At 62.2% G+C, this 10811-nt stretch overlaps 1 protein-coding gene across 2 annotated transcripts in view; it reads left to right on the top strand.

Annotated features, from left to right (window-relative positions):
- Positions 1 to 1926: 1926 nt before the first annotated feature.
- Positions 1927 to 10811, top strand: part of TTYH3 (tweety family member 3) — a 34030-nt gene continuing 25145 nt past the window's right edge. For both annotated transcript variants that reach the window (XM_010331599.3, XM_039467730.2), the window contains exon 1: positions 1927 to 2277. In XM_010331599.3, coding sequence (XP_010329901.2) covers positions 2155 to 2277 — 123 coding nt within the window. In that variant the 5' untranslated portion in view covers positions 1927 to 2154. The remainder of the gene's footprint in view (positions 2278 to 10811) is intronic.

Genomic DNA, 10811 nt, shown 5'->3' with positions numbered 1-10811 from the left:
ACAGTGAACACTCAGCGGGTGCCAGGGAAGAGGACTCACCTGGCCAGGTACCAACTCACCCCAAGGAGGTAGCCTTGGTCTTAGGGAGCTGGAGGGGTCTTCATTCTGCCTGGAGCTCCCAGCAGCATTGACATTGGAGAGAGAGGAACCTGAGCCAGTATCCCCACCCCACCCAGAATTCCTGGCTCTTCGGCCTTTAGGGATGAAGAATGCGACCTCCCCGATTCTGCTCGGCCATTATTTCCCAACTGGCTGGTGTCTCTAAGTCATCCAGTGGGTGGTAACTGCAGCTTGGCTAGGCCCTCTTGCCCGGTGCCCTATCACAGGAAAACAGGCAAGTCAGGGTAGTCGATGAGCTGAGGCCCAGGCCTCCTGGGAAGCCACTGCCCAGAACTGTCCCTGCCTGCAAAGAGCCCTTCCTGCCAGGAAAAGCCTGCCTGCCCACAGAGCTGGCCAAGCTGGGCACAGCAGATGGTGGAGCCCGGGTGTGGAAACCTGTTTCTCAGTACACAGGAGGTCCAGGAATAAGGCCCCAGGTGGTGAAACAGAGCCAGGATGCACCCACTGCCCCTGGAGTCGGGAGGAGGCATGCACCTGGACCCAAGTAGGTACTATGTCCATCCTCCTGGCTCCGGCAGCCCCCATCTCCCCTTTAGCAGAGGAGGAGGCACAACCATGAGCAGGCCCTGTTAGGAAATTTGGATGTGTGGCTCCAAAGCTCATGATTGGCCCTCGCTGGCAGTTGCCTGAATTTTCAGGTCCCAGGATGCCAGGACAGGGCATTGTCTTCATCTTAGGTCTTGACAAAAGACTCCACCTGCCCCAGAGGGAAGGCTGGATGGGGACTGAATCTATCTTTGGATCCACTTAACACTCGTTATCTTTTTTTAAAAAAAAAATTTTTTTCGAGACAGAGTCTAGCTTTGTTGCCCAGGTTGGAGTACAGTGGTGTGAGCTCCACTCACTGCATCCTCTACCTCCTGGGTTCAAGCAATTCTCCTGCCTTAGCCTCCGGAGTAGCTGGGACTACAGGCACCTGCCACCACGCCCAGCTAATTTTTGTATTTTTAGTAGAGACGGGGTTTCACCATGCTGGCCATGACTGGTCTCGAACTCCTGACCTCAGGTGATTCACCTGCCTCGGCCTCTCAAAGTGCTGGGATTACAGACGTGAGCCACTGCGCCCGGCCAACACTTGTACCTTAATCATCCCCTTTTACAGACACGGATGCACAGAGTGGTGCACAGAGCAGTTAAGTAACTTGCCCCAGATCACACAGCTCTAGATGCCACAGCAAGATCCTGAATCCAGATCATACCCATTGTACAGACAGGCCACTTGGTGCCTTGCTGAGCGCTGTGGGCTGTGTGCTGTGTGTGTGCAATGGGTAGGCCAAGGCCAGCCCAGTGCTGCCCCACCAGGCCGGACCCCCGCAGTAAAATGCAAGAAACGTGCAAAGATCGAAACGACGACCGAACGCATGGAATGAAGCGTCGCTGCTTCTGCAGCCAGGGTTCTAGCCCCTACGGCCACGTGGAAAGGCAGGTCTAGGTCGTACAGCGCTGAGAGCCAGTCCTCCAGCGCCTTCGGGTCCGGCGCCCTCCACGAGGACGAGGAAGTGGGCGGAGCGTCTTCTGGCGGACCAATGATGGGTTCAGAGGCGGGGCAGGAGGGCGGGGACACTAGGAGGGGCGGGGCCATTGGGTAACGGGAGGGCATGAGAGTGGAGGGGCAGAAGCATCAGGTAAAAGGACCAATAGAAGTGCAGAAACAGGTGGGCGGGGCACAATGTGGGGCGGGATTGGCGAGAGATAGGCCAATGGTGGGTAAGAGGCGGGCCAAGGGCGGGGCACACGGAGGCTGGGTTGGAGAGCGGCGGGCCAATGGAAGCTCGGGGGCGGGGTCGGCGGGCGGACGGGCGGGGGCGCGGAGGGGGCGGCGGCGGCGGCGGCGAACAAAGAGGCGGCGGGCGCGGGCGGCCGAGCGGAGCCGAGCGCAGCCGAGCCGGGCCGAGCCGGGCCGGGCCGGGCCCAGGAACGCGCGGATGATGCGGGCGGCCAGGCCGGGGTCGGCGGGTCCCTAAAGCCCGCGCCCCGGGCCAGCGAGGGAGCCACGCGCAAGCCGCGCGTATCCAAAGGCGGCCGGGCCCCGCCATGGCCGGGGTCAGCTACGCGGCGCCCTGGTGGGTGAGCCTCCTTCACCGGCTGCCCCACTTCGACCTGAGCTGGGAGGCCACCAGCAGCCAGTTCCGGCCCGAGGACGCTGACTACCAGCAGGTGACACGGGCCCCTCGGGGTCACAGGTTCAGGGTCCCCAGGTCACGGCCCCCTCCCCTCCCAGGGCCACGGCCCCCCTCCCCGAGGGCCTGAGGACCCCTTATCCCCCATCCAGGGTCACAGCCGCCTCCTCCTCGCGGATCCTGGCCTCCATCCTTCTCGAGGGTCTCTCTTGATTCCTGGGACCCCCTCCTCCAGGGTCATGGCCTCCTCCTCAAAGGTCTAAATCCCCTCCAACCCGTCGAGGGTCCATGGTCCCCCTCCCTATTCTGGCCTTCCCTTCTGGTGTCACTAAGGCCCCCCTTTCTGGGGTTTCATGGAGCTGCCTCTCCCCACTCCGTGAGCCTCCTTGGCCAGTGGAGGGCCTCTCCATCACTGGGGGCAGCCTGGTGCTGCGTCCCAGTAGAGACCCCTCCCCAGATGACCCCCATGCTCTGAGATCAGAGCGGGTGCCTGAGCACATTCGGTGCAGGCAGGCGGGGACTCCTCGCCCACTCACCCGCGGCTGGGGAATCCCACTGCCAGGCTTCCAGTGGGTGAATGGCCTGAGCCGCCGCCAGCCCTCTGTGGTCAGTAATGACCCCCTGCTTGGCGGTCAGGCTGTGGGATGTACACAGGGTGTCGTGTGTGGCCGTGGGAGACAGGCTGCCTGTAGCCCCCAGGGGAGGGAGGCCTGGCAGCTGGGAAGCACCGTGGGCCTCAGGCAGGGAGGCTGGAAGTGGCTGAACCCGGGCAGAGCTGGGGGGGTAGCGGGGGGCCCTTTGCAGCCCTCTCCCAGAGGAGCTCTTGGCCTGGCATCATGCCAGGCCCCAGCACCACCCCCATGGCCAAGCTACTGTCATTCGAGTGTGGGGCAGGGGACCAAGCTGTGGGCATTTCCTTCCTGCCTAGAGATCCGGATTCCAGAAGCCCCGTGACCAGGGTCCTTGGTCACCCGGAGTTTCTCTCTGGACAGATCATGGCAGAGCTCCATGGTGGGGTGGGAATGGCTTTTTGCTTATCAAAACGGCTTGGGAATCCGGTATTCCACGGACAGCCTAGCACCTGGACTCTTCAGAACTGCATTGTCTGTGGCCTCCCGCATCCAGAGGAGGGAAGCGGAAGTGGAGAAGCCCAGTGCTCCCAGCCTCGCGCTCACCTGCACCCAGGCCCCCTAGCCCATCAGATGACGTTTCCTAACAGATGAGGAAGGGGGCGAGGGATCGGCCCAGGCACGCCCAGACACAGCAGGGAGGAGGGAGGCGGAAGGATTGGTATAAAATCTCACGCCTGCGTTCTAGAGGCCCAGCCCCGGGGGACCGTTCGGTGTGGGGGCAACGCACATCCAGGAACTTCTGGAACTCCTTCTATGCTCTCGGCTTTGTCACTTGTCCCTGGAAGACTCTGTTGAAGCTGCAAGGAGGGTGTGCTGCACTTTGGAAAGTTCTCTGCCCTGAGGGTTTGGCCCATTTGTCAGTTCTGAAGCTCCAGGGCAGCCCTGGAGCGTGGGGGATGGGGGCAGCTGTTTCCTGCAGGCCCTTGGGGTGCCACCTGCCTGAGCTGCCAGCCACAGTTGGACTTCCCTCCAGCCCTCCAGGGTGCCTGCATTCCCAGATGTGAGACAGGGAGTGAGAAAGGGAGTGAGGGGCGATGATGTCCGCAGCCCACAGGGCCTCCAGGCAGTGGCCAAGCCCCTCTGCTCAGCCTGGCCTGCCTGGCCTCTAGCAGGGTGCTGTGGCACTGGGAGGCCCTGGCTTCTGCCCCCTTTCCTCCCCTGCCCTGCGCTCTGTTCTGCTGTGGGAGGGCTCTGACTCACTCTCTCTCCTGCCTCGTCTCCACGGAGCAGAATTAGCCACTGAATAATTCACGATGTGGAAACCAGCCTGCCTCCATCCCCCGCCGCCTCCACTCCCGGCTCTTGGCGAGGGGCTGTGGCGTGAGCTGGTCCTGGCGTGCGTCCTGCCCGTGCCCTTCGAGTGCTGGTGCTTTTGGGCAACTACTTGGCTTCTCTGAGCCTTCATCGCCTCATCCTGAATCTGGGCTGACTGTTCCACCTGTATAGGGTCACCCCTGGAGGGCAAGGGCCAGGAGCCCCCTTCCAGGGAGGGTGGACAGTGGGTGGGTCTGGGCCATGGCAGGTGCCCCTTCCTGCCTCCCCTGGTAAGGAGTTGCTGGCTGTGGGGGAGGTGGACCCCTCACCCATCCTGACCTAGGGTTCCGTCTTACCTGTCTGTGTGCTGCCCCCACCTGGGCTGTGCCCTGCTAGGGAGTGGGCATCTGCTTCAAGGTTATCAGGGCAGGGGGGATGGGGGAAGTGGGGCCTGGTGTTAGGAGTTGGGGGTGTGGTAGGAGTGGTGTGAAACAGACCAGGGTCAGGTCCTGTTTCAAGGCCCTGCGTGGGACTGCCTGTCACCAGCTGCTTTTCCCACAGCCCCAGGAGGTGGGGACAGTTGCTCCATTGTACAGATTAGCAAACTGAGGCTCCAAATCACATAGTGAGTAAGCGGTGGGGACAAGAGCCCTGCTCCTTTCTGCAGGCCTCTGCTCCTGTCGCCGGAGGAGCCCCAGTCAGCCTGGAGTTGCGGGCTTCCCAGGTTCCCCCACGGCTGCCTTGCTGCTGGGGGTGTGACCATGAGATTAGGAACTGATGCGGGCTGAGGGATCTGTGAGAGGGCAGGAGGTGGACGGGCATCTGGGGTTGGCTCCAAGGAAGTCCCTTCCTTGGAGTGCAGCCTGGACCCTGTAGAAGTCCCCAAGGCATGGCTCCCCAGTCAGTGACTGTAGAGATGGGCTGTAGGGCTGGGCTCCCACGCTGCCTGGGCATCTGAGTGAATGAGGGCTGTGTCGTTCACAGCGGGGACTGGAGGCCTGCAGGAGGCCTGTGACTCCCTGGTGGCCCTGCAGCTGAGCTGGCAGGGCTGGGCCTGAGGCCTGGGCACCTGGTGTGGCCCGGGCCAGTCTGAGCTGCATAGTGAGTCCTGAATGTCCAGTGGGCCTGGCTGACCTGGCCTCGGGAAGGGGCTCCTGAGGGCCCTGGAGCCTTCTCTTCAGCTAGAACGTCACAGGCCTGCACCCTCACTCTGTTTCTTCCTTCTGCGTGACCTTGGGTGGTCCGGCCGCCATCGTGGGCTTTATTTGGGGGAGGCCTGCCTGCTCAGCTCCCACCAGCCTTTTGTGACTCATGCTCACTCACCTCAGCCTCTCTCTTGGGCTCACTGTCTCCTCCAGCTCAGGGCCAGAGGCAGAACAGCTATGCCCTGTGGTGGGTTCCAAACTGGGCAGTGGGAGCCCAGTGATCAGGGAAGGCTTCCTGCAGGAGGTGTTATTAACTGGCCTGCCGTAGAGGCTGCAAGCCTGGCTGCTGACAATCAGAGGGTTATAAGTTGCCTTCTCCTTTCTGACTCCTCCATGGGCCTCGCCAGCCCTGGCAGGTGATAGTTTCACTGGGACACCTGCCCTGAGCCCCTGCCTCAGGTTTGCATAGCCTGAGGGACCTGTTTTCCGTTAGAGTCTGGAGTGCCCAGATGTTTCTGTCAAGACCCTAATGATAAGACTGAGGTCACTATGCAGAGGCTTAGGGAAGAGCTTCCGGGCTGGGGGAACAGCACCTGCAAAGGCCCTGGGGCAGAGAGAAGCTTGAGCCTTGGGGAGAGGCCTCAGCCCGACATGTTGGAGGGTCACTCTGGTCTGACTGCACAAGGGGAATGTGCTACCTCAGGAACTGGTGAGGCCTCTGTGCTAGGAGCTGTGCCAGCCCAGGCTGGACAACCACTCTGAGAGGATCTGAGTAGGGCAAGTGTTCTCCTAGCAAAGCTGGGAGCTAGCTCCTAAGAGCACAGCGCCTCTGTGCTGCCACTCGCATGAGGTCAGCCTCTTACCCAGTTGCAGGCTGGGGGACCGTTCCCTAGGACAGGGCTGGCCTGTTAGCATCCCCCCCACTCATCAGAAGGAAATTAGCTCCAGTTAAAACAGCAGCTTTGGTCGCCTGTCTTGTCATTTATGAAAGCGGTACACGTTCATGGAACATTTGGGGAAAAGGGAAGAGCGTGAGACAAAAACATCCCTCCAGCTGGGTTCCGTCCAAGCGCATAAAGCTGTAGGGCGGGTGTCCCTGAGAACTGGAATCCTATAGCTTTGTACGCGTCTTGTACTTTGGACTGCATCTAGGGCCTTTGGTTCCAGATGCTTGTCCCGTGTCCCACGGTGCCGGGCAGGATTCTGTAGCTGCAGGGGACAGAATTGGGCCAGACCTGGAGGCCCCCAGGAAGTGGGGCAGAAGCTTCAGGAGTAAGCCCTGAGTGAACAGGAGTTGATGAGCTAGACGGGGGGCTGCAGCAAATGGGATCCTGCATTGCAGGTGGGCAGGACGCCCCATGGCTGGTCCCAGTCTGCTCTGGGCATTCCTTGGAAGACACTGATTGGCTAAGCTTGCCTTTTGGCCAAGTGGGCCCTGGACTACCCAGTCCACACATGCTGGGGGGTGGGTGTCAGGCCACCTTTGGCCCGGCCACTGTCTTCATCAAGGCTTCCTGCATTTGGGCTTGTGGTTTTGGTGACTCTGAGGGTGCTCTGGCCACCTCTGTCCCTAGAAGACTCGGGGGTTCTCAAGTCCCTACCTTAGAGTGCAGCCTGGACCTGCTAGAAGTCGCCGAGGTCTTGACGGCTTTTCCTGCCTGTGCTCGGATGTTGGGGTGGGAATTCTTGCTCAGGGCACTGGCTTCCCCATCTCCGGTTTCAGCAGTGCCAAGGGCCACTGCAGTCTGTGTCTGCAGGACCCCCACTGCCCCCAACTTGCCTGGAACTCAAGGCCCAGCTGTAGGGCCCCTCTTCTGGGCATCTCCATCATGAGCCTTCTTCCTCCCCTAACCCCTGGGCAGGGGCCCCACTGGCCAGCCCCGTCTAAGGGATGTGCAATGCCAGCTGCTCTGACCCCCCACCAGGGGCTCTTGATCAGGCTCTGGGGGAATGGAGAGCCCTGCAACTTGAATCCCCAGAGGTTTGTGCTACTCGTTTCTAAAGTACTTTTCTTGGAGAGCCACCCAGTGACCCTGGGAGGTGGACACTGTGTCCCCAACATAAGCAGAAATGTGGGCCAGCCAGCATCGGGAGCTGGAAGACTGGACCCAGGTTCCAGCTACAGCCCAGCTCCGTCCCTTCCAATGGACATGGCATCAGTGCAGTTCGAGAGCCCAGGGGTGCAGGTTCAGAGGGGCTCGGGGCATCTACTTCCCCTAGCTGCCCCACAGTCAGTTCTGCCGAGGCCTGGGCAACAGAAGAGGAACCGAGTTTGCAGCCAGGGGCCTGGGGTCAAGGACATGGGAAGTGCCTGATGCGGCCACCAGGAAATCAGCATGTGACAGCAGGTGGATGGTGGGTGTGGGGGGACCACAGGAGGGCCTCCCGTACCCGGGTCCACCGCTGGGGTCTGCAGAGAGCCCAAGGGGGCTTCCCACAGTCTTGGGAGGCTGGCCTGAGTCCCGTGGGGCAGCACCCTCTGTGGCTGGGCCAGGCCCATGTTGGCTGAGGGTGTGAGAGGAGGCCAGGCCACTCACAGCCTGAGCGCCAGTGCCTTCGGCTTCTGAGGAGGGTGCCAGCCACGGTGCCCCTGCTTACTCTGCCCCCTTGGGCCCGTGCACACTGGTGGGGTTCCTGGTCATCGTGGAGGAACACTCCCAAAGTTCTGGGGTACACCCATCTCTGAGCCCTGCATCTGGGTTGGGCTGTGCCCTCTATGCTGCCTCTCCCTGGTGGGGAGCTGAACCCAGAGACGGGGCTCCAGTCTGGCGGCTCCGGGCTGGGTCTGAGGCCGGGGACCCAGTCCCCAGGTGGCTGGTGCAGAGGCCTGCAGACAAGCTGGGAGAGCAGGGGATTTTCTGGGTGTCACGCTGAGAGATATGTCGGAGCGCAGGGACCAAAATAGACACGCTTGCTGCAGCTCTTTGGTGTCTGTTCCCTGCACGGGGGAGTGCGGGCGAGGGCAGCAGGAGAGCTGGGGACCCCTGGCTACAGGGCGCAGGGCAGAGGCCCGGCCTGTGGGGAGATGGGCAGGAGCACCTCTGAGTGTCAGCACAAGGGCTGCCTCACCAGCGTCCTTCCAGGCCATTCCTGGAGGGGCGAGGGCCAGCCTGGAGGGAGCCCCGGGGGGTGTGGAGCAGTGGGTGGGGGGCCACGTGTAGCCTGGCCGCCTGGCCCTCGGACCTCAGGAGTGGGGGACAGGGATGCAAAGTTGGCCCCAACCCCGGCTCCCACGTGGCTGCTGCTGGCTGCACGTTCTCCAGGCACGGCCAGGAGCTCACCGTCATGGAATGCGTGAAACCCAAGCCCAGCCTGGTGGAAAATCTGTTTTTAATTTTGGGCCGGCGTCGCTGGGAGCCTGGGCCGAGTGTGCTGTGGGTGGGGGCTGCAGCCACGTGTCCAGCGTGGCCACGTGGGGGGCTGACGCCTAGCCAAGGGCTATGACCCTGGAGCCCCCACTTGTGTCAGGGGACCCACGAGGCAAAAGTGAGGGCCCTGCTTCCCGGTGGGGGCCCCGACACGGGCGGTGGTGGTAGCTTGCACACACCGAGCCCACCCTGGCCTCCCCAAGCAAGGCTTGGCCTTAGGGATCCTGCCCCTTTCCTGACCCTAGCCCAGGACCCTGGGGGGTTCTCACGGTGCTGGAGGCCAGAACCCCTCAGTCTGCATTGGGGTATGGGACCCCAGCCCACCTCTCAGACACCCCCAAACCTTGTCACTTCCTCTGGAGGAGGGGCCTTGGCAGTTCCGGGGCTGAAGTTTGGCATCCGTGGAGTCAGGTGGGGTCACTCCCTTCCCACTGCCTGCCACATCCTCCTGGAGCCCCCAGCTGGCACTGTGGATGCAGGGGAGCCCCCCACCCAGCAGGGCCAAGCTGTCTGTCCAAGCCTGGGTCCCCAGCACCCAGTGCAGGCTGCTGTTAAGATAGATGCCCTGAAAGCTGATGCTCCCCAATTAGCCCAGACCCCAGACAGGATCACAGGTGTCAGTGTGGAGACGGATCCCTATCCAGGAAGCTGAGGGTGACTCCGTCCCCACTGCAGTCCAGCTGTGTGGCTGTCACCATGTTGTGTGTCTGTCACATGGAGGCACTTCTGGCAGGATTCTGGCCCCCAGTGGACTTTGTGCTTGGCCCCTGTGGAGCTTGTCCCTTTCCCTCCACCAAACTGTCACTTTCATAAGGAGCTGGCATGAGGGGCGGGGCAGAGCTGAGCAGGGCTGGAACCCATCTTCTGCCCGCCTCTTCTCTGGGCATTGGGGCTGCTTCTTCTGCTACCCCTGCTCCCTGTGCCTGTGGCTGTACCTTTGGGGCTCGTTGGTCCTTCCCAGGGCCACAGGCAGCCGTCGTCCTCAGCTGCAGTCATGCTGCCTGGCCTGCTGGCCTCACCTGCCCCACTGTGTGACTGTGGACTCTGGACCTGTCCCCAGGCTCCCTGTGCCTAGCAGCGTGGCTCCAGGATGTGTCGCTGTGTCTTTGCTTTCCTCCCTGCTCAGGGTGGACCCAAAGAAGTGTCCAGCCAAGGAACAAGCCGCTGTGGCCAGAACAGCATGGTGGTGGGATCGTGGCTGCTGCCTGTGGCTGGGGTTGAGGGCTACATCAGGCCAGACTTATCAGAGCGCCTGTGAGCGCCTCCCAGTGGGCCAGGGCCTCCTCAGCCCAGACGTGCGCTGCCGTAGCCCACAGGGGTTGGCAGGACAGAGCAGCGTGTAGGTCTGTGACCCGGGGCGCCGGGGCAGGCAGCTGCTCCCAGGTGCACGAGGGTTGAGCAGCTATCTGCGTGTGTGTGGAGGGCGTGTGTTCAACAGTCTGGCCCTGGCTTGCTGTGTGCCCTGCCCTGCGTGGCATGCATCCTCACACACTGCCAGGCCCAGGTACTGCCACCAGGTGCTCCAGGAGCCACCAGGATGCCCGGCAGCAGCTACCTATGCAGGTGGCAGGCAGTGTGCCCTGCCCTGCAGTCATGCATGGCCCTCCCACCTCGGCAGCCTGGTGTGGTGCAGCCTGTGCTGGTGCCGAGCCTGGCATTGTGTGGGCGGTGCCTGTGTCTTCGTGGCTGATAGGAGCCACATCCAGGAAGGGCCTGGAGGCAGAGTGGGCGTGGGCAGTAGGACAAGGCAGGCATGGGGCACCGGCCTCGCCACTGCTCATGCATATTGTCTCCGAAAGCCTCCTGCCCCGCCGGCTGTCCTAAGGCCTTGGTGGCACGCTGGGCCCTCCCCTCTCCAAGCAGGGCTGGGACAGGGCCACCCACCTGTGCAGGCAGCCAGGTTGGGTTGGGGGTTCTCGACTTGCAGGTGCTGAGCTGAGGCTCCCACAGAGCAAAGGCTGCAGCACCAGGCTTGGGCCTGAGTCTCTGACATCCTGGGGACATTCTGGAGGAGGTGGCGTGTGTCTGGGCACAATGGGGTTTCCCTGAAGGAAGAAGGATCTAGGCCCAGGGATAGCGTATGCCTGGGTGTAGAGGCCAAAGAGCCCTGCCCGCTCCTAGCCAGCCACGGCCTGAGGCATTCCCACCAGGTCAGGGAGGACTTGTTGTGGC

Source organism: Saimiri boliviensis, chromosome 1 (genome assembly GCF_048565385.1).
Source record: "Saimiri boliviensis isolate mSaiBol1 chromosome 1, mSaiBol1.pri, whole genome shotgun sequence".
NCBI classification, from domain to species: domain Eukaryota; kingdom Metazoa; phylum Chordata; class Mammalia; order Primates; family Cebidae; genus Saimiri; species Saimiri boliviensis.
Note: the sequence above shows the minus strand (reverse complement) of the source record. Positions and strands in the feature narration are given on the sequence as shown.